The 24,401-nt window shown below is 42.5% G+C and overlaps 1 protein-coding gene across 2 annotated transcripts in view; it reads left to right on the forward strand.

The window, feature by feature from the left end:
• Window positions 1–21,038, forward strand: part of OPRL1 (opioid related nociceptin receptor 1) — a 40,402-nt gene extending 19,364 nt beyond the window's left edge. For both annotated transcript variants that reach the window (XM_043495923.1, XM_038370485.2), the window contains 2 exons: window positions 11,795–12,150; window positions 17,737–21,038. In XM_043495923.1, the coding sequence (XP_043351858.1) occupies window positions 11,805–12,150; window positions 17,737–18,260 (870 nt within the window). In that variant the 5' untranslated portion in view covers window positions 11,795–11,804 and the 3' untranslated portion in view covers window positions 18,261–21,038. The remainder of the gene's footprint in view (window positions 1–11,794; window positions 12,151–17,736) is intronic.
• Window positions 21,039–24,401: the final 3,363 nt, after the last annotated feature.

The raw sequence follows: 24,401 nt of genomic DNA on the forward strand, positions 1-24,401 counted from the left end.
TGATTTCTTGGCCAACCTCTTGTTCTCAGCCTGCGAACTCTAGTCTCAAAAGGTGCCCTAAGAGGACTCACTTAATCTATCCTGGCGTACATGCCCATGCTATCTCAGCTTCTTCTCTTGCAACTTCTCTCTCATACCACTAACCCCAGTCTCACTCCTGATGACATCATTCCACAATTCAGCAATGTCACTCCTTTCCTCTTCTCACTGCCCTCAAACATCTCCTTTCAATGGCTTTAAGTCTTCGCAAGTGCCTTTCTTTGGTCCCCCAGGTCTCTGATCAGTACAGAAGAGCTGATCTTACCATGGTTTTGTATAGTGGTCGCTTAGACTGTATGGGCATCTGTTTATCACAAATCACTCCACTTATCTTGCACCAGACTTCCCCTCTGCTCAGCAGATTTGCTTGCAGTTTTGCTGCTTTCTCCATTTGCTGCTAACCAGTCCCCCTGGTATTTAAAGGCAGAAACCTGATTTAGATGCTGACCCTCAGTGTTGACATTTTATCTATTTTGGTTCTGTACAAGTCACCCACAGGACTTCAGTCTTTTCTTTACTAATTTTGAGGCCATAGTTTTAGTTTGCTGCCTATAGGACCTCCACATGAACAGGAAAGCAAGCAGTCAGAAAGGCAAGAAACCTAGCTTTAGATGAGCTATATAATGAGCTGGAACAACTGTCCTCAACTAGATGCTATACAAATATAGAATAAAAGGACAGTTCCTTCCTGAAAGGGCTTACAGTCTGAGTATGGTATGCACCACATGCATGGTGCTTTGTATAGGCTATGTGCTCCTCCCTTCCCCTCTGTACACGTTTGTGCACGCATGCACACACACTCTTTCTGGTTAGATTTTAAAAGTAGATTGTTCAATAAGCATCTCTGTTGCTGCCGGTTGAGTCCAACTCCGACTGAAGACGGAAAATCTCAATCGGCATTACGGACAGGAACTCGAAAGAGAAATGTGTTTCAGAAATGTATCTTACATATATCATAGGGTGAGTGGTAATATTCTTTGCTCCCCCAATGTGACTTTGTTATATTATCACTCTAGGATTACCACCCATTTCAGGCCTTCCTTTCATTGCCAAAGTCTACTGAATAACAGATCTAAACACCTGAGTCTCTTTTCATGTGTGACACCATAACAGCCATGTCCTCTTCCCTTGTCTGTGCATGTCCCCAGAACAGGTATCCATTTTTTTGGGGGGGTGGGGAGAATAGCCCTGATCCTTCCCCTCCCAAGTGTTAATGTCCCTAGGAATATACCAACATATCCTCCCTTCCATTTGTTGGCATATCGGAATACCTCCTATTCCCTTCCCCTGCCAAGTGATGTGGCAGGGGGATGTCCCACCATCAACATGCATTAGCCCTCTCATGTAGTGTGGCTGCCACAGAGCACCCCCTGCTGGCTGAGTGTGGCACTGCAGGTGATCCTTGCCTGAGTTTCCTCTTCCCCTGGGTTTTCTGTCTGTCCCGGAGTTCACGTAGCTGATCCCTCCAGCTGGATTCCCCTTTTGGGGCACTCAAAGTCCCAAAATAAACACTATATTCGACAAGAGTCCTAGATTGACATGAACACAAGGTCTTTTGCCTCTTCTGGGCTCAGCTCACAGTTCTTCTCACTCTCATCAGAATGCTGACTCCCGGCTTTCCCCCACTGGATGTCCAAGTACAACCAAAACCACCATAGTCTTCCACCCCTCCAGGGCTTCTCCTCGGTTCCCTGTTCCTCTTGAAAAACACCGTCCACATGACTGCCTCAATGGACCCTGGCTCATGGAATTAGTGCCACTCCTGTGGCTTGGCTGCCCCCCACAGCTAGTCCCAAACTGCTGGTCTTCTCCCTTTTTAAAGTCCCACACCCAGCACAGGTGTGGCAGGGCTGGGCAAATTAAACAGGGTTGGCCAGCCCCAAGTCTCTTGGCCTTTAAATGGTCATACCACCCTGTTACACCCTCTATTCCCCATCCCGGCAAACACTGGGAGGCAAGTTATGCATTTGTAACTGAAAACAAGAATAGAGAGCCTGTTGGAGATTCAGATTTCCATTGATCCGGTTGTAGCAAAATGAGACAAGTGTAAATCACTTTAGCCTCTTCTGATTACTTGAAGCCTCTTGAGCATAGGGGAACACAGGTTCACTCTCATCTCTGGCACCCTTGTTGTGATATTATTACTTTGCCTTCTGACATTCCTTTCCTGTTTGAAGATAGAGATTGGTCTGAGGTGCTAATCAGTATCAACAAAATGGGAAAAGGAGCATGCGCTGGTTAATATCACACATTATTCGGTCTGTTACCAACAGGCAATGATGCAGCAAACACCCATTAGTGTGGCAGATGGCCGGACAGGACAGGACTCATTTCAGATTGGTAAGATTAAAACCTTACATTAGGATTGTCATTGTACAAAGGAGAAGTTGGTTTTGTGGTTAGGGTGCTGCACTCAGGAATTCTGCGTTCAGGAAGGTGTGTGGGATAGGATATTTCAGGCGAGGTATTTCTGGTCGAGCTAGGGATGTATTAATGCCATTGTACAAGGCACTGGGAAGACCTCATCTGGAATTCTGGTCACCCGTGTTCAGGAAAGATAAATTCAACTGGGAACAGGTAAAGAGAAGGGCTGCTGGGATGTTCAGGGGCATGGAGAATCTATCTTACAAGAAGAGACTAAAAGGGGCCAACTGGAATGAATGCCAAAGCACCCAGTCAAAACCCTAAATATCGCGCCTGTGAGGGCAGTGGTGCATGCCTGATGGACAGGGCTGTTGGGTGTGTACCTGAGGGACGAAAATACATTTCAATAAAGCAATAATCTTCAGTTTCACATTTTCAAGATGGGAGGAGGCTATAAACAAAGAGGACTTTAAAAATGATCAAATCGCATTACCTTGGCTGTGACCTTATGTAACGTGAATGCAAAGCCTGATGCCGAGGCTTGCCCTAATGGTGCATGGGCATCACACAGATTCCTTCTACAAAAGTTCCAAGGCTCTTTTAAATGTATTTGGAGGCCAAAGCTACCCCTGAGAGCCTAGGGGATCCTGAGAGTGCAAAGTTCACTTGAAGGTACTTTTGCCTTCCCTTTCCGTTCAGCTGTGCTGGGTCACACTCTGGTGCATTTGAGCATCTGGCTCACTGTGTATAAGAACAATGTACAGGACCTTGAGAAATAGGCCAGCTCTCTAGACGGCCATAATTTTTCCTAAATGACATGAGTGGTGCAGGGTGGTGGTGGGTGAGGATTTGTATTTCACAAGAAGAGCTGCTGGGGTGTTTGCCCATTGTTAAAGGGGAGGGAACAGCCCTTTAAGTGCAAAGAAATCGTTTGTCAGATTTGTTTGGAGATATTTGTTTGTGAATAAAATAGTATTTTGGGAAGAAGCCGCCTGTGTTCATCTGCATCAGGAGACTTTCTATCCTGTTGTGTTTTTCTGCTCTGTGGATCATGAAGCAAGGCGTCTGTAATCTCCAGGAGATGTTTCTTCCATGGCATGATACTGGCCTCTCTTCCTTTTAAAGTAAAGCAGTTTATGAACCTTTAACATGTAAATAGTTGAGGACTGGTCTTGCATTGAGCAGGGGGTTGGATGAGATGACCTCCTGAGGTCCCTTCCAACCCTGATATTCTATGATTCTATGATCCTATGAAATATAACCCCACCTGAGACTTGGTAAGGAGGGCAGATGGTAAATGCATATAACTCCAACATGCAATCTTTACTTTAGGATCAGTTACTACCAAATTTAAGGTTTTGTTCATCCCAAAATTTGAATTTAACACCTGTAATCTTTAGATCAACTAAATTCTTATATTAATCATTTCACTATTGACCAAGAGCCTGATCCGAAGGCTATTGAGATCAATGGGAAGATTGCCACTGAATTCTACATGCTTTGGATCAAGCCCCTAATGTACAAGAATCTCTGCAGAAGTTATCCAGAACAATGCCTATTAAAATGAGTGGAAACAAAGGAAGATCTGTTTCAAACCTCACCCCCCCATTTCAAGTGTTACTCCTCATGCCCAAGAGACAGCACTGGCCAGTCCGCCTTGCTGAATGTTGTCAGATCATTCTCGGAAACGCAACCTAGGGACAGCACTACTGAGAATGCCATTTAATGGAATCTAAGTCTGCAGAAAGGATGGCTGTGGGGGAATGCTGCCCTGCCTTTGTGATAAATGATTAGAGCCTGCCTTTTATTTACCAGTGAGCCAATGAAGTGGCGCTAGAAATAATCATAGGCTTTGTTTAGCTATTTCAGCTCAGCTAGTGGCCAAACTACTGACTTCTGAGCCATTTGCTGCCTTGCAGATAGCTTATCGGGTAAAATTCAGAGCGGCATTATCCTACCTGGGCGATATGTGATAAACTACTGGCTTAAGCCTTACTGAGACTATGTCTACACTTGCAGAGTTTTGGCACTGTCAGTTTCACCAGTGATAGTGAACCGGTCAAAGAAAAGCACTGGTTTGTGTTCTCACTTACTTCCACAGGCGTCAGAGGGTGTTCGCATTTGCAGCACTTCCATCACCGATGAGAACAGCGCCCTTGGCAGCTATCCCACAGTGCAGCTCTCCCATTTTGATGATGGGTCTTGTGGGAAGGGGGGTGGGTGATTGCGAGGCATCCTGAGTCCCTGCACAGTCTCCTCTTCCCAAACACTGATCAGCTCCAGTCGTTCAGCATTGCTCCAAGCAGGGGATCTTTTGCTCCCTGGAGCAGGATTTGTCACCTGGCCAGATTATAAGTGAGCACTTGCCAAGAAAACAGGAAGGAGAGTTTCAAAGTTCCTGGGGCTTTACGGGGGGAGGGGTGGATGTCTGTTTACCTGGCGTCAGAGTGGTCACCTAGGCACTGTGGGAGATCCTGCAGAGGCTAAAAGCTCTGTAAACAGGAGGAACATGTCTTCACTTGCACATCACCACAAAAGCATCACCAGTAAGAGCTGTCCGCCTTTCGTGGAGGTGGTTTTCTTTCTTTCTGAGTTTCACTGCAAAAAGTCATTGGCAAGTGTAGACGCTCCCACGGTTTTTGCGACAAAAAGGGACTTTTTCCGCTTTAAATGGCAAGTGGAGAGATGCCCTTAGTCATTCTTCAAAAGAAGTCATCTGCACCTTCTCAATTGGTAATAACCCAGTTTACCCTGGCCGGGATGTGCTTGCTGTATCAGTACATTGCGGCATGCTGGCAGTGAATACATTTGGTAGTACTGAGGGAGACTTGGGGCAGGCTCATGTTTGTGTGTGTGTGTGTGTTGTTCGTGGAGTGCATCTCAGAGTATGTAACCAGCTCATGTATTCGGGAGAACATGTCTGTCTTCAGAGCTGCTTCACCCTTCCTTCCTATTTATTAGAGAGTTGAAAGAGAGTGTGATGGGGGGTGAAGTCAGCTGGTTGTCACCCTTACACCACAACAATGCATACATTATGCATTGGGATATTGGGGATATCCACCATAAATATACAGCATGCTGATCGGGGTCCTAGTTTTCTGTGATAACCTCCCCCCCAAATTCTCCAATAAAAATATAAAAATCCATGTTTTTCCATGATTAAAGTGAAATCTGATATCTGGAGCCCCGCCACCAGGGGCCAACAGCTGGAGAAGCCCCACTGTCTGGGACTCTGGAGGCATCAGTCCAAGCCCTGCCGCCTGGGTCAATTTCCCATATTCCTGTGTGTGCGCTGGTGGCATGGGGTTCGACTGTATGTGTTTTTATTTTTTCACAAAATATTAAAACTAAAGATTCTCTGTAAAAAGGCAAATCCCAGGTTTTTCTGGGGCAAATTGTTTTCTAGGATCCCTGATGATGAACCCCAAAGCAAAAGAATGCCTGGGGCAGCTGTGTGATATATGGCACCCCATGAGATGGCTCTCTCAATATTTCCAGCCCACTTCTGCAAACTCAAGAGGTTTTGAATAGTTTGGATGAGATCTGAATAAGGGGATCTTACCCAAATCGAACCCCACAAATGATTTGAAATTCCCCTGTGATTGAATCTTACCACCAATCCTTTCCTAACACTGGGAAAGATTAATTCCACCTGTCTGATAGCCGGAGAATGACTTATTTGGCTGATATTATTAGTGTGGGTTTCCCCCTCTGTTGCTGGTGGGCATAAGTTAGAAAAGCTGATGATATTCCATCTAAAACTGCTTCTATTATGTGAGAATATTAATTCCAGGCTCATCTCACTGGAGTTAAAAACAATTTAATATTTTGTCTTAATTATTATGATTATTATTGCTTTTAGAATATTCAGTCAAAAATGAAAAATTCAGAGCCTTTGGGGGCGTTTCAATTTTTCTTAGCTGTCAGACAGTAAAATTAGTCCCATAGGAAAGAGCTGAAAGAATTTTGAAGCAGAAATAAATACCAGAACTCTGTTGTCTTTTTGCTTTTTCTGATACTTGAGAATCTATAAACAACATTCCTCTCCATGGAAATCTGTTTGTTACTACAAATTACTGGAACATGTTCCCACCTTTAGTTATCTCATTACACTCCACAATTGCATTTTTTTAAAATAAAAAGAATTCATATAACCTCTTTGCAGTGTTCCGGAACTGCTTTAATAATTTAGATGCATAGACAGGTTCCTATTAAATAAACCACTAAATAATTGGGAATTGATCAGGGAGCAGTTGAGCTTGAAGAGAAAATTATGTCATATTTGAGGTTGTTAATGGGCTGTACCTCCCACAGCATTTTCCAGTTAATTTTTACAACCAGAAAAAAAAAGCCACGAAAATTATGTCCCTTGCCATTGTTTAAAACATTTAAATTCTATCTATAGTGGTCTGCAACAATGATGAAAGACATACAGTTGTGGCTTTTTTATGTAACCTTCACTGAGGCAGATGTAGGTGTCCATGAATTTGTTGATCTCATCACCACCCGCAGAAGGACTCAAAATTCTACTTTTTAATGCAAAATCAGTCAGACCAAGAAGCTTGTTGGCTCCTGATTGTGGAGTAACGTGCACCTCCAAATTCAATATCCTGTGAAGAAATCCATCAGTGAGAAATCATAAGACAGTCTGAGGGAGGCATGGCCATGTGCTAACTGCATGCATGCAGATATAGACAGGAGATATATATAAAGTAGGACATTTAGCTGTGTAGGCAGAGTCAATCAATATTCAGAGCCTTCAAGGCTACGATCAATTAGAGATCTTGAAACATAGACCTCAGGGTCTGCAGAGCCAGCCAAACCCCTTATTTTCTAATGTTTTCTGGTATTTTTCTGAGCCTTCTGGATGATTGAGGTTGTGCAGTATTGTACATATACTTTACATACATTGAAGTATGTTGGGGGATGAATGGCTGAATACAACGAAGAATGAATGAAAATACCATGCAAAGTATTTGACTTCTAGCTTCAAATTCTGTTCTACATGCATTCTTTTATCACCCTCATCAACATAGCATCTGATAGTTTTCCAGTAGTGCATAAGTGACACAACTAACATCTGTCACACATGGTTCATGAGAGCAGCGTAATGTTATGGTAGGCTATTGTTTTTTTTCTTTGTATGTCCATGGTGCTCCATGTCTACATGAGAGAAGGCAGGTCAGAGAAATATGCCTTGCCTTGTGAGTGGCATTTTGACGTTTGTGACGGTCCTTGGTTCCTCTGGGAGTTTGTTCCATAGTCTCAGACAAGCCTCCAAGAAAGCTCTGTTTCCTGCACAGATGAGCTTCACCTTTGTGGAAGAAAGTTCCATTGTGCTCCAGAATTCAAGGTGTTAACCACCTTCCTCATATTGGAGCTTTAGGCCCAAATCAGCCCAGGACAATAGTAACTAAAAATGGTTACCACCTGATCGAGGACTGATTACCTTTGCGAAATGGATGGGTGGTCTCAGAGCCATGGCCAGCAGTCCACACTATAGTTGACATTAATTGATACCTCTTTGGGCAGTCAAGGCTTTAATGGCTGTCTTCCCAGCCCTGCAGCTGATGTTCTACAGAAAAGTGCTTTCACTACCCCTGTAGCTAATTATGGAGGTGCCATTTACAGCTCCATAGTTAAGGATAAGTTTTGTGCAGTGCAGAGGGAGTCAACCTATAGTTATATATGAAAAAACACAGCTTATCCTCCCCAAAATTACAGCTCTTACTCTTTAATAACTCTCCATATATAGAGCTGTTATTCCAGCACCTGTCACCAGCACTGAACATGAATAGAGCTGGCTGCAACGTTTCAGTTTTCAAAACCATTTCAAGATATGTTTACTGTTTTTTCAATCAGCTTGAGAAAACAATGATTAAAAGTGCCACCTACACTTACTTTCCAAGGGAGCAAAATGAGACAGGTCACCAGCAGTTGTTGGTTCATGGTTCCCAAGCCCTTTCATATTTCTATATCACATACAGATGATTTCCAGGCTTAAGGAAATGTTACTGGCCCAGTGGGAACTTGTGGTTCACACCTGAGCCAATTAGTTCTCAGTTCACTCACTGGCCACTGCTGCTTGTGCTTGCAATCAGTGAAAAGTCTAAACACTCTTGAGCCTTACCACTGTTACCACTATTTACTTTTAGCTGCTTTGCACTGCCTCTAGTTTGAAGAACTGCTAAACTTTTCATACACACAATCGGTGTGAGAGTCCGATCTAAACATGCTCCAAAACAGAAAGAACAATTCAATTTCTATTAGGGCTGCTACCTGTCCCAGTTTTTCCAGGATTGTCCCCTTTTTTAAGTAGCTGTCCTGGGAAATCCTGTAAGTCTTTCTGGGACCTTAAATGCATAAGTACCAGAACTGGGAAGACTAGGTGCCTCCACTTTTTAAGAAAAGAAACATAAGCGCAGAAGTCATGTCCCCCGCAGATTCCCGCCCGTCCCGCCCAGCAGATTAACAAATTCTGCTGGGGAGGTGCTGCAATTACATCTTTTGCCCAACAGGGGCTGCTGTGGCACCAGAAAAGAGGGCAGCTGGCTCACTACCAGAGCAGCCAATTGAGGAGAGAGAGGGGTCACTTTGGCCTTGCCCTTGCCCCCCAATTCTAGAAAGGCTCCAGTGCCCTTGCTTTAAACTGCTGGCTTTTGTCCGTTATGAGATCTCTGGCTCCCCCGGTCTCTAGTGGTTAGAGTGGATAGTCACCTGTAGGCTTGGTGATTTCTGATTTCCACAACATTTTTTAATAAATACAATGCTGTAAATACTGAGCACAAAAACATGCTCACAAGAATTAGCAGTGCTGATTTCTAAAATTTGCCACATATTCATGTTCTTCCCTTTCTAGAAGAGGCTGCCAAGGTTTTTATTTAATTTTTAACCTCTCTGTCAAGATTTAAATGTCAACAGATGAAAGAGCTTTATTTACAGAACGTCATCTGCTTTAAAAAGTCCTCTATAGTCATAAATATGATTCGACACTGATTAGTAGAAAATGCAAACATAAAGCCATCATCTGACAATTTGATGTTTGCGTTTGGTAACAAACTGTCCACAGACCACACTTAGGCCAAGTTGGGGATTTGTAGGTTATTAGTCCACAAGTAAGCAGTATTTTGAGCTATTATCATTCATATTTGCTTTGCATTGAATGGAGTGTTTGGAGATCTCTAATGAAACCTGCAATGAACCTTTCAGAGTAGCAGCCGTGTTAGTCTGTATTCGCAAAAAGAAAAGGAGCACCTTAGAGACTAACAAATTTATTTGAGCATAACCTTTTGTGAGCTACAGCTCACTTCATCAGATGCATTCAATGGAAAATACAGTGGGGAGATTTATATATACACACAGAGAACATGAAACAATGGGTTTTATCATACACACTGTAAGGAGAGTCATCACTTAAGATGAGCTATTACCAGCAGGAGTGGGGGGAAGGGAGAAAGAAAACCTTTAGTGGTAATAATCAAGGTGGGCCATTTCCAGCAGTTGACAAGAAGGTCTAAGGAACAGTGGGAGTGGGGGTGGGGGTGGGGGAATAACATGGGGAAATAGTTTTACTTTGTGTAATGACTCATCCACTCCCAGTCTCTATTCAAGCCTAAGTTAATTGTATCCAGTTTGCAAATTAATTCCAATTCAGCAGTCTCTCATTGGAGTCTGTTTTTGAAGTTTTTTTGTTGAAGGATAGCCACTCTTAGGTCTGTAATCGAGTGACCAGAGAGATTGAAGTGTTCTCCGACTGGTTTTTGAATGTTATAATTCTTGACGTCTGATTTGTGTCCATTCATTCTTTTATGTAGAGACTGTCCAGTTTGACCAATGTACATGGCAGAGGGGCATTGCTGGCACATGATGCCATATATCACATTGGTAGATGCGCAGGTGAACGAGACTCTGATAGTGTGGCTGATGTGATTAGGCCCTCTAATGGTGTCCCCTGAATAGATATGTGGACAGAGTTGGCAAGGGGCTTTGTTGCAAGGATAGGTTCCTGGGTTAGTGGTTCTGTTGGGTGGTGTGTGGTTGCTGGTGAGTATTTGCTTCAGGTTGGGGGGCTGTCTGTAAGCAAGGACTGGCCTGTCTCCCAAGATCTGTGAGAGTGATGGGTCGTCCTTCAGGATAGGTTGTAGATCCTTGATGATGCGTTGGAGACAGTTTAGTTGGGGGTTGAAGGTGATGGCTAGTGGCGTTCTGTTGTTTTCTTTGTTGGGCCTGTCCTGTAGTAGGTGACTTCTGGGTACTCTTCTGGCTCTGTCAATCTGTTTCTTCACTTCAGCAGGTGGGTATTGTAGTTGTAAGAATGCTTACCCACCTGCTGAAATGAAAACAAATAAATTTGTTAGTCTCTAAGGTGCCACAAGTACTCCTTTTCTTTTTGCAATGAGCCTAAAACTGCTAAAGGAATTAGAAGCCCCTGTACAGAAGATGCCGCTTAATGGGCAACCCTCTCTCTTAAGAGATTGCCCTCAAAATATCCACAAACATGATAAGCACAATTTACTGAGCCTTCATTAGAAATCCTTCTCTGTTAAACAACTGATTTTTCCAAGTCCTTAGCTAGTTGTGATTCACTGTTATTTCAGCCCTGAGTGCATTTTTACAGAGAAATTATACATTTGAAAATAGAGATTTAAAATGGAGATGTTGAACCCAAAACGTGGGATGCCCAGGTTAAAACATTTTTAGACCTGATCTGGCTGTCCATGAAGTTAATGGGAATTTGGGCATTGCCTTCTATGGAACAGGATCAATACCCCAAAAAGCACATTTCTTCACTCCTTTTAATAATAATACCTTAGATTCAGAGAATAGATTTTTAAAAATATTATTTGCTTTTGACCATTAATGCCGTTTATATTTTGCACTACAATTAGCCTGGGAAGACAATGAAAATAGATTGGTCAGTTTTATCTTCCGGTTCTCCTGCACTAGAACATTGACATCTGTGGCTTGCAAACATGGCAGGGGCTTAAGTCCTCTCCTTCAGATCTGGTGTTGCATTGGAATTTAAAAATCTAGAAGTGTGTTAATCAACACTGTGCTTGGGAGAAGCCAGCAGACCTTTGGGAGGAAGAAGGTGTCTCCTGCTGGGTTATTTGGGCTGGGCATTGGGAAGGAGGTTTTAGGTATAAGTCTTGATCCTGAATGGATCTGGATGGGCAGTCCCATTGACACCAGCAAGAATCCACACAGGCACAGGGCTCTGCCTATGTGGATTTGATTGCATGATCCGGGTCACAATTTGTAAATGGTCTTGTGTTCCTTCTGGAAGAAAGGTGCCACATAAGTGTAACTCATTGTCAATGGTAGTCCTATCACAAGCAGTGGGGCTGGAAATCAAGTGGAAATCTGTATATCGATCTCTCCTTTGTTTTAGATTCACCAAGATGAAGACAGCCACAAACATTTACATCTTCAATCTCGCCCTGGCCGATACCCTGTGTCTGATAACCTTACCCTTCCAGGGTACGGACACGTTCTTAGGGTTCTGGCCATTTGGAAACATCCTCTGCAAGATCGCCATCTCCATTGACTACTACAACATGTTCACCAGCACTTTCACCCTGACCATGATGAGCGTGGATCGTTACATCGCCATCTGTCACCCCATCAAGGCGCTGGATATCCGTACCCCCCACAAGGCCAAAGTGGTCAACATCTGCATCTGGGCCCTGGCTTCAGTCTTCGGTATCCCAGCTATGGTGATGGGGTCAGCAGAGAATGAAAATAATGGTCAGTAAAAATGAACTAACGGGATATTCTCCAAACTAGACTCTGCATCCATGTGATAGGTCCACAATCACTAGCTCACTAAGTCTGGTACTTAACACCCCTTCCCTCCTGGGTTAGAAGCATGTTTTGAACCACAATCTTCATCACCACAATATAAAATGTTACTTGAGATAAAATACTAGTTCCATTAGCTAGTAACTGTAGTAGGCTTTTATCCTCTGGTGATGAGAGCAATGCCGGATGTGATTGGGGAAAATAATCCTTTCCTACCCCAGTGGCACTCAGTTTACAATCTGAAGCATGAGACTTGATTTCCCTAATGTCTGTTAGTCAGTACATAAGCATCTGTTATCCATCCTCCTGCATGCAAGAGTCCCTCTTACAATCTTAAAGTGGGTCCTTTAAAAAAGAGTGTTAATTGTGATCCTTTAGTATGGATGGATACAGACGGATACAGTAATTCTCTGGCAGCTCAGTTGTTGGATCCTGACCAATCAAAAAATGTAATGACAATCTCAAAGCAATCTCTGCTGGACGAGAGTCAGAAATGCAGTACCTTTATCGCTGTCTTCCTAGCCCATTTCCTTAGAATCTTTCCTTTTTTTGGAAATTCTGAAAATCCTCCTGGTTTCCCCCAACTTAACCCCTCTTTCCTGAAAGGCTTTCTATCACAGCCACTACTTTTCTAATTGAAGGGGACTGGATGCAGGATCCCTTCAGAGCCCACCGACATTGATAGTCAGTATTCACAAAAGCTACTAGAAAAGGAGTACTTGTCGCACCTTAGAGACTAACAAATTTATTAGAGCATAAGCTTTCGTGAGCTACAGCTCACTTCATCGGATGCATTTGGTGGAAAAAACAGAGGGGAGATTGATATACACACACAGAGAACATGAAACAATGGTTTTATCATACACACTGTAAGGAGAGGTTTCAGAGTAGCAGCCGTGTTAGTCTGTATTCGCAAAAAGAAAAGGAGTACTTGTGGCACCTTAGAGACTAACAAATTTATTAGAGCATAAGCTTTCGTGAGCTACAGCTCACTTCATCGGATGCAACTGTAAGGAGAGTGATTACTTAAGATAACCCATCATCAGCAGCTGGGGGGGAAAGGAGGAAAACCTTTCATGGTGACAAGTAAGGTAGGCTATTTCCAGCAGTTAACAAGAATATCTGAGGAACAGTGGGGGGTGAGGTGGGGTGGGGTGGGGTGGGGTGGGGGGGAGAAATAACATGGGGAAATAGTTTGACTTTGTGTAATGACTCATCCATTCCCAGTCTCTATTCAAGCCTGTTAATTGTATCCAGTTTGCAAATTAATTCCAATTCAGCAGTCTCTCGTTGGAGTCTGTTTTTGAAGGTTTTTTGTTGAAGGATAGCCACTCTTAGGTCTAAAGAAAAGGAGTACTTGTGGCACCTTAGAGACTAACAAATTTATTAGAGCATAAGCTTTCGTGAGTTACAGCACACTTCATCAGATGCATTTGGTGGAAAAAAACTCTTAGGTCTGAAATCGAGTGACTAGAGAGATTGAAGTGTTCTCCAAATGTTTTTTGAATGTTATAATTCTTGATGTCTGATTTGTGTCCATTCATTCTTTTATGTAGAGACTGTCCAGTTTGACCAATGTACATGGCAGAGGGGCATTGCTGGCACATGATGGCATATATCACATTGGTAGATGCGCAGGTGAACGAGCCTCTGATAGTGTGGCTGATGTGATTAGGCCCTCTGATGGTATCCCCTGAATAGATATGTGGACAGAATTGGCAACGGGCTTTGTTGCAAGGATAGGTTCCTGGGTTGGTGGTTCTGTTGGGTGGTGTGTGGTTGCTAGTGAGTATTTGCTTCAGGTTGGGGGGCTGTCTGTAAGCAAGGACTGGCCTGTCTCCCAAGATCTGTGAGAGTGATGGGTCGTCCTTCAGGATAGGTTGTAGATCCTTGATGATGCGTTGGAGAGGTTTTAGTTGGGGGCTGAAGGTAATGGCTAGTGGCGTTCTGTTATTTTCTTTGTTGGGCCTGTCTTGGAGTAGGTGACTTCTGGGTACTCTTCTGGCTCTGTCAATCTGTTTCTTCACTTCAGCAGGTGGGTATTGTAGTTGTAGGAATGCATGATAGAGATCTTGTAGGTGTTTATCTCTGTCTGAGGGGTTGGAGCAAATGAGGTTATATCGTAGAGCTTGGCTGTAGACAATGGATCGTGTGGTATGATCTGGATGAAAGCTAGAGGCATGTAGGTAGGAATAGCAGTCAGTACCCTTCCGATATAGGGTGGTGTTTATGTGACCATCGCTTGGAGGAATTCCACCATGATTTCAACAATTTCCATCGCACCATCAAACTCAGCCTGGACCAGTCCACACAAGAGATCCACTTCCTGGACACTATGGTGCTAATAAGCGATGGTCACATAAACACCATCCATAAAAGAATGAATGGACACAAATCAGACGTCAAGAATTATAACATTCAAAAACCAGTTGGAGAACACTTCAATCTCTCTGGTCACTCGATTACAGACCTAATAGTGGCTATCCTTCAACAAAAAAGCTTCAAAAACAGACTCCAACGAGAGACTGCTGAATTGGAATTAATTTGCAAACTGGATACAATTAACTTAGGCTTGAATAGAGACTGGGAATGGATGAGTCATTACACAAAGTAAAACTATTTCCCCATGTTATTTCTCCCCCCCATCCCACCCCACGCCCCACTGTTCCTCAGATATTCTTGTTAACTGCTGGAAGTAGCCTACCTTACTTGTCACCGTGAAAGGTTTTCCTCCTTTCCCCCCCTGCTGCTGGTGATGGCTTATCTTAAGTAATCACTCTCCTTACAGTGTGTATGATAAACCCATTGTTTCATGTTCTTTGTGTGTGTATATCAATCTCCCCTCTGTTTTTTCCACCAAATGCATCCGATGAAGTGAGCTGTAGCTCACGAAAGCTTATGCTCTAATAAATTTGTTAGTCTCTAAGGTGCCACAAGTACTCCTTTTCTTTTTGCGAATACAGACTAACACGGCTGCTACTCTGAAACAAAAGCTACTGTAACACCTACAGACCCCAGTCATTGGTGGGCGCAATCGAACCTGGGACCTCTCTCTGTGCCACTAGATGGGATAGAACACCACAGCCAGGAGGTTTCTGGCTATCTAACACTATCACCCTTTAAAATCTCTGCAGCCAGCAGTTGCCATGTCCACATTAGTGAAACCATAACAATTACTGAGCCCAGGAAGTTAATCCTTATCTTGGCACCCAGAGTATTTTTTCTAAGCAAATAAATAATTAATTAAAAAATAAAATAAAAGCATTGGTCCGGCCTTTGCCGAGTCTCATTTCAAGTAGGCTGAGAATGATGAAAAGACCATTATCTTCAGCCTGTTCTTTCCACTTGCCCACAAGCCTCAAGGGACGAATGAGCTTTCCTGACTGCTTGCCCATCTTGAAATGAGGTGGGGTAATCTTGGGCTTCCGGGGTTGTAATTTTCACTTTAATACCGTCCTTAGCATGCAACTCAAATGATCAGCACAATTTTTGGAATTAAGAAGGATGAATAGACTGTATCTGTGTTGCCATAAAGCGCAATGAATCATATTTCATGACCTTCTGGTCAATTAAACCTGACACATTTCATGATCTTGAATGGTCCCTTTCGAATATGTGTTCAGTACTTATGCTAAACTATTGGGTCAATCTTTTATTTAGCTGTGACACTCACTACCTGTCCCAGACCTGAAGAAGAGCTCTGTGTAGTCAAAAGCTTTTCCCTTACACCGGCACACATTGATCCAATAAAACATATTATCTCTCCCAAGTTGTGTCTCTGCATTTCATCAACATACTTTCTAAAATTCTTCCTAAGCACTTGTCCTAATTTGTGGCTTCATGGGAAACTGAACACTAAGGCAAGATGCCTAGATCTGTTAGCTGTCCTTATGATTTCACAAATTTGGTGAAAGGGTCTCTTTCTTAACATGACAACTCTTTTTTTTTAAAGCTCCTTTGAGACAGCAGGAGTTGCATCACCTACATAGGCATTTATTCTCAGTGTGACATGGAAAGTTTTAGCCCAAAGGGTATCATCCTTTAGACATGGCTTTGTTAATGAATTACACTTGGAGTGCCTTTACATTAGAATCATAGAATCACAGAATATCAGGGTCGGAAGGGACCTCAGGAGGTCATCTTGTCCAATCCCCTGCTCAAAGCAGGACCTAATCCCCAACTAAATCATCCCAGCCAGGGCTTTGTCAATCCTGACCTTAAAAACCTTTAAGGAAGGAGATTCCACCACCTCCCTAGGTAACCCATTCCAGTGCTTCATCACCCTCTTAGTGAAAAAGTTTTTCCTAATATCCAACCTAAACCTCCCCCACTGTAACTTGAGACCATTACTCCTTGTTCTGTCATCTGCTACCACTGAGAACAGTCTAGATCCATCCTGTTTGGAACCTCCTTTCAGGTAGTTGAAAGCAGCTATCAAATCCCCCCTCATTCTTCTCTTCTGCAGACCAAATAATTCAAGTTCCCTCAGCCTCTCCTCATAAGACAGGTGCTCCAGCCCCCTAATCATTTTTGTTGCCCTCCACTGGACTCTTTCCAATTTTTCCACATCCTTCTTGTAGTGTGGGGCCCAAAACTTGACACATTACTCCAGATGAGGCCTCACTAATGTCGAATAGAGGGGAATGATCACGTCCCTCAATCTGCTGGCAATGCCCTTACTTATACAGCCCAAAATGCCGTTAGCCTTCTTGGCAACAAGGATACACTGTTGACTCATATCCAGCTTCTCATCCACCGTAACCCATAGGTCCTTTTCTGCATAACTGCTGCCTAGCCACTCAGTCCCTAGTCTGTAGCGGTGCATGGGATTCTTCCATCCTAAGTGCAGGACTCTTCACTTGTCCTTGTTAAACCTCATCAGATTTCTTTTGGCCCAATCCTCTAATTTGTTTAGGGCCCTCTGTATCCTGTCCCTATCCTCCAGCATATCTACCACTCCTCCCAGTTTAGTGTCATCTGCAAACTTGCTGAGGGTGCAGTCCATGCCATCCTCCAGATCATTAATGAAGATATTGAACAAAAACGTTCTCTAGGAATACTGATATTTCTAGTTTAAAGACACTTACAGTGAGACAAAAGGGTGCTGGAAGAGAGAAGGAATGAAAACTTCCTGTTTGACCTTGGGCAAGTTGCTTATCGATCTCTCTGTGCCTAGTTGCCCATAGAAAGCACCATACTTTAAAGGGTAGGTCCCTCGACTGGGATTCCAGAGACCTGGGTTTTATTCCCAGCTCTAAAACTGAGCTGCTATGTCTCCTTGGGCAAATCACTTCTCCATGCCTCTGTTTTCCCTCCCACCCTTTGTCTGCTTAAATTGTAAACTCTTAGGGGCAGGGTTGACTCCTGCTCTGTGTTTGTACAGAGCCTAGTGCAACGAGGCCCTGAGCTCTATTGAGCATTAATAAAATAAATTAAATTAGCAACAAAAGTGACTGCAAGTGAATTATCGGATTTACAGATGGTACCATGTTGTTCTCAATACAAGTTGTTGTCTTTTTCTTTTCTTTGCAGAGATTGATTGTCTAATTAAGCTCCCTAAACCTGTGGATTACTGGGATCCAGTATTTGGGATTTGTGTCTTTCTCTTCTCCTTCATGATCCCTGTGTTGATCATCACCATTTGCTACAGCCTTATGATCCGGCGTCTTAAGAATGTTCGCGTTCTCTCAGGCTCCAAGGAGAAGGATCGGAATCTGCGGCGCATCACTCGAATGGTCCTGGTGGTGGTTGCTGTCTTCATTATTTGTTGGACCCCCATTCAGATTTTCGTGCTGGTCCAGTGCCTGGGTGCAAAGGCCGAAAGCGAGCTCGAGTTAGCCATCTCATGCTTCTGTACTGCACTAGGATATGCCAACAGCAGCTTGAACCCTGTCCTCTATGCTTTCTTGGATGAGAACTTCAAGACGTGCTTCAGAAAGTTCTGCTTCCCCACTGCCTTCAAAACAGAGCTCCAGATGTCCAACAGGATGTGCAGCATTGCAAAAGATGTGGTTTATGCCTGCAAGAACTCAGAGGGGACTAACAATCCGGCATGACTAGGCATGGAAATTCCCATGGTGGCTGTCAGCCAGCAGAGCCCAACGACCCCCACTTCAGAGCTAACTCAGATAACAGCTCTTTAACAGGAGCTTTCTGACCCAGAATTGGAGACTGGAAACCTAGGGGGCAAATAAAAGAACTGCAAGAGCATGCAGAAAAGTGAGCCATTTTGACACCTTTCTTATTAGACCACTCTCCCCATTAAGTACTATATTTTAACTCAGTCCTCCCCTTAAGTCCTAGGAGCCACTAATGTCATGCACGGTGCCTATGGTTACAAAGAATTCAGGAATTAAAAAGTCAAACTCAGACTTTGCTCCTGAGGCTTATTTTGCCATTGCTGCTGGAAAGCAGACAAAATGCTAATAACTTTTCTTGGTTGAGTTATTTCAGTGGCTCATCAAATAATATGGATTGCCAAGTGCTTGTATGTGAATTTTAGGCCAGTCGCATCTCTCTGAAATGAGGCTTCATTGACGCCAAAGCAAGGAACAGCAGTGAAACAAGACAAAGATCATTTCCAGAATTCTTATGACTGGGGTGGGTGGGGGGAATTCAGACACTCCAGCCAGGAAAGAAAGAAGACTGGACAGCGTCACTGCATGGCTGGATATCTCAACTCAAAGCCACTTAAAGAGAAGTGGACAACTTCCAGTGAAGGAACATACTAAAATCAAACCGTGTGCCACAGAGGTGGGGGGCAGGGCGGGAGGGGTGTGAAGGGATTGTAAAAAATGACAAACAATAGCTTGGAAGGGGTAGAAGGCAAGACAAATAAAACCAATGTCAATTCAGAGGAAAGAGCTGAAATTGCTTTTTCTATATTTTCATTATAACAATGGATTGTATTTTGTGTGTGTGTTTGTGTGTGTTCGTGTGTATGTATATATACACACACGTCTATATAGATATATAATTAATATTTCAACTTGCCAGACATTTCTCAGAGGCATTTCCCAGTGGAGTCAAGATGAGAGGTTAAATCAATGGAGTGGCTTAATATGGAAAGACATTTCAAGTTAGTTATTATGATGGCTGTCCTGAAGAAAGTACTGATATTTTAACAGCAAGGCATCCGAAAACACTCCAAATTCCTCTGGTATCCTCCCTTCTGGTCCCTGTAATATGGACAAACAGTTCTACAATCAGATAAGCGTTGCCGACAGAATTCTGGAAGAGGGAGCCTTTTCCTCCTCAAGTGCTCTGGGCTAGTGGGCACCCCCACACAGCTGTGCGTCGCTTTTATGTCACAGCAGACTTGTCACCTCAAGTGAAACCATCTGCCCTGTTGTGTCATTAAAACATGAACATGTTTATGAAGAATAAACCACTCAACTCTCCCTCCACGAGGTGCCTCTGAAAATGGAACCTGTTCTTTCTGTAGCACAAGAGACCAGGAGATTTGGAGTGGTGGAGATTGGAAAAAACGTTTCCTGACTGGCTGAAAGCAACAGACTTTTAAAAACAGTTTGAGCTGGGGGCGGTAGGCTCCAACTGAAGGAGGCAGCAACTCTTGCACTTCATAGCGATTGTACAGATTTTCTTGTGCTCTGTTCTGCGAAATGATGTATTTTTAATGTGTTGATATGCTGACATTTTAATGCTGCACTGTTCTTTATATATATATGCTGGATGAGAACACAATGTTATATTTCTATGTAAAGTTTTTCTTTTTCGGCAAGGCTTGGAGAACAATTACAATTCCTAAATCACACACCTAGGAACCAGACCACTTGTAAACTATGCTAAATTGAACATGGTCTGGGAACCAGAAGGAGTCTCAAGCATTTGTCATGGGATTTAAAGGGACATAGTAGAAAACTTTGTAATTAATGTTTTCTATCAAGAATTGAGGGGGGGAAAGACAGGTCCAGTAAGTACTTTGCAATGGATAGTTACCCCCAAACAATTGCAACAGCAATGAGGACTGATATGATTACCCATAGTAAAAGATCAAGCATGCAGAGAAGTAACACCTGAAAACAGCATATCTTAAAGCCATTGCTGGCAACTGCATCCATAACCTTGGAAGACAAAAATAAGTTTTCTTTCTTTTTTTTTTAAATTTTTAATGCACGTAACGACAACACTACTGTTCAATGAGGAATCTTGATTTTTCTTAACTATTAGCCGTCACCTCTTTTGATAGGGTCGTTTACATGTTGTACACAAAGTGTGAAGAGGTTGAAATTGATGCACAATCACTTTCTGAAGTGCTGTTAGGGGACCCAACCATATGAGGTTTCTGACAGGAGAGGGTTCAGCTAATGACTGATCAAAGAGCCTCAATGAACACCTTTGTAGTTCTTGGTTGGATTGTTAAATACTTTTATGTCCTTAAGAAAAACTCTGGGGTTTCTTTGATCATTTGACACATGCACACGTATATATATTAAAAGTTGGGTGGCATTTTTTAAATATAAATGATTTTGTTATCTTAACCTATGTTCAACAATCCTCCAGAAACAATGTACTCAGTAAGTGTCTGCCTACTTAGCTTTTGGATAATTCGTGGCCTTTGCCGTGAGTGTGTTATACATTCTGATTTATGCTCAATGGAATTTGTTATAAGAAGAGCAACTACAACAACAATAGAAGCTTTATTGTACTGTGCCTCTGGAAGTAAAGAATCATGGCTGGCTGAAATGCAAGCCCTTTAATTATCTTCTGAAATTGTTGTGGTGGTAGGTTTGAGCTTATGACTATTGCAGTGTAAATGGCAATTTCCTACATGGTTACTTGTGCTTTAATAAAGGAAAATAAACTCCTGCACTTTTGAATGATGTGGAATGTGATGGCTTAATTCTGTGAATTGCCTGGTTGTTGCCACAGCGGAACTACCAGAATATTTACTCTTTAATACATAGGCTGATTTAAAGGGTAGTAGCCATTTATGGGTCAATCCCAATCAGTAAGATTGATGGGGTTGATCCCAACACCCACTGAAGTCAACGGGAGTTTTTTTTATGTTGACTTCACTTGAAGCAAGGCAATCTCAAAACAGCTAAAATAGAAATGATAGAAAATAGGCAGCTAGATGCTAACAGCCCAAGTTCAACTGTATCTGTTCATTAAATTAATCAGTAAGGGACTGATCAAAAAGCTGTTGAAGCCAATGGAAAGGATCTCATGGACTGGGATCTGGCCCATAGTGTACAATTGGGGAAAGAGTCCATAACTGCTGATTGGTCATTAGAGACAAAACCAGATGGCCATTCTATAAGCAAGATAATCCCAGCTACTAAAATTTAGTCATACCCAATCACTTCTGGCTCTTGTGCTGTTAAAAGTAGCCATATCGTAATTGGTCTAGCTGTAGGAAAGAATGTTAATACTTTGGAACTGGGAAAGATGGATCATTTGGTAAGACATGCAATAAAGAAAAGTGTCTGCTATCAGCACGCTGTTCAATATTCTTCTCAAGTCAAGGAAATGTCAGGATTGGTTTTTGGGTTTTTTTTCTAAAAGAAGAACGAAAGCCAGAGTGTAAAAAAATAAAATAAAATAAAAAGGACGCTTGTATTTCCCCCTAAAATATATTTCATTTTAAGCACCCAGATATCTGATCTCCTGGCATTACCATAAAACCAACTGCCTTATTTGGTACTATGGAATTTGTTAATGATTCCAAGAGCTCTCCGTGCCAGAGATGGCACAAATTAGGTCACTTACTAGCAATCCAAGTGGGAAGGACAAGGAATAGTTAGACTTAGACTGAACTTTCATTCCTCATGGTCCTCCCTTTAGGTCAGGGTCAAGGCATGGTTAGATGATATGCTGGTGGGGAACTTCCACTTCTTAGGTGGTCTCTGCTCTGTGGATAATGGAATATTTTCCACCACAAAGTTGTCAGTCTGTCATCTCTCACTAGCACTAGACTTACAACTTAAAAACTAGAAATAAGGTGGAAATTTTTAACTGTGGGTTTTAATCACTGGAACAACTTGCCTGGGGAAGTGATAGGTTCTCCATCACTTGAAGTCTTTAAAGCAGGACGGGTTATCTTTTTAAAAGACATGCTCTAAATCCACCAGAAATTATGGGCTTGATGAAGAAATTCCTGGGTGAGTTTCTCTGGCCTGTGTTATTCAGGAGGTCAGACTAGATAGTCCCAATGGTCCCTTCTAGTCTTAAAAATCTATGAATCCATGAAAAAAGGTAACAACTTCTCCCCCATACTGAATTCTCAGTATTCCAGTGAACCAAAACCCCAAGACACACGAATAGTACCTGGAAGAAAACCTGACTGTGAAAACGTACAGCTGCAGCTTATCTATGGAAGAATGCTTATTATTTATATTTCTTCTAAAGATGCACCCTTAGTGAAAACATCCTCTGATGCAGACAAAGCACAGTCTATAAAGATCTTCATGTTAATGCAGAAATACTCATTAATGCTCAGATTTCCTGTTGAAGATTTGTTAAATCCCCAAAGAACTGCACCTCCGCCTCTGCACTCCAGTCTCTGATCCGTTATTGCTAGACGTGATAATATGTGCATAGAGACTCTGGGATTCTTCTCACCGACTGCTGCTTTATAGCTGCACATTTAAAGTGAACGCAGTTGATCGCTATTGTTTGTATATGTTAATGAAACAGACTTCTCCAGAAGAAGATTAGAGCTACAATCTCTTTTATTTCACATTAAACAGAAAGGGATTTTAAAAAATGGAACAAAAGAGAGATCAGCTATAGCAAAAGCCATTAACTTTCCCACTAATTTTCTGTATTTCCCCATAGATTTCTGAAGAACTTTCTCTCATTTATGCCTCTCTATTCTATGCAGAACATAGGACCTTCCCTCTTTGCTGCAATCTTAGCTATCTACCCATATCTTTTTGATAGCTTTCAGTTCTGTTTCTGTTGTGTGTTTCCATGTTATAGATTCATAGATTCATAGATATTAAGGTTCAAAGGGACCATTCTGATCATCTAGTCCGACCTCCTGCACAGCGCAGGCCACAGAATCTCACCCACCCACTCCTATGAAAAACCTCACCTATGTCTGAGCTATTGAAGTCCTCAAATCATGGTTTAAAGACTTCAAGGAGCAGAGAAGCCACCCTCAAGTCAACCATGCCCCATGCTACAGAGGAAGGCGAAAAACCTCCAGGGCCTCTCCAATCTGCCCTGGAAGAAAATTCCTTCCCGACCCCAAATATGGCAATCAGCTAAACCCTGAGCATATGGGCGAGATTCACCAGCCAGATACTACAGAAAATTCTTTCATGGGAACTCAGAACCCAATCATCTAATAACCCATCTCAGGGGATTAGTCCTATTTACCCTGAATATTTAAAGATCAATTACTTACCAAAATCCCATTATCCCATCATACCATCTCCTCCATAAACTTATCAAGTAGAATCTTAAAACCAGATAGATCTTTTGCCCCCACTGCTTCCCTGGGAAGGCTATTCCAAAACCTCACTCCTCTGATGGTTAAAAACCTTCATCTGATTTCAAGTCTAAACTTCCTGGTGGCCAGTTTATACCCATTTGTTCTTGTGTCCACAATGATGCTGAGCTTAAATAATTCCTCTCCCTCTCCTGTATTTATCCCTCGGATATATTTATAGAGAGCAATCATATCTCCCCTCAACCTTCTTTTAGTTAGGCTAAACAAGCCAAGCTCCTTAAGTCTCCTTTCATAAGACAAGTTTTCCATTCCTCGGATCATCCTAGTAGCCCTTCTCTGTACCTGCTCCAGTTTGAATTCATCCTTTTTAAACATGGGAGACCAGAACCGCACACAGTATTCTAGGTGAGGTCTCACCAGTGCCTTGTATAATGGTACTAAAACCTCCTTATCCCTACTGGAAATATCTCTCCTAATGTATCCCAAAACCGCATTAGCTTTTTTCACAGCCATATCACATTGGCAGCTCATAGTCATCCTATGATCAAGCAATACTACAAGGTCCTTCTCCTCTTCCGTTACTTCTAATTCATGCGTCCCCAATTTATAACTAAAATTCTTGTTATTAATCCCTAAATGCATAACCTTACACTTCTCACTATTAAATTTCATCCTATTACTATTACTCCAGTTTACAAGGTCATCCAGATCCTCCTGTACAATATCCCGATCCTTCTCTGAATTGGCAATACCTCCCAGCTTTGTATCATCTGCAAAC

This window comes from Dermochelys coriacea, chromosome 13, assembly GCF_009764565.3.
Source record: "Dermochelys coriacea isolate rDerCor1 chromosome 13, rDerCor1.pri.v4, whole genome shotgun sequence".
NCBI classification, from domain to species: domain Eukaryota; kingdom Metazoa; phylum Chordata; order Testudines; family Dermochelyidae; genus Dermochelys; species Dermochelys coriacea.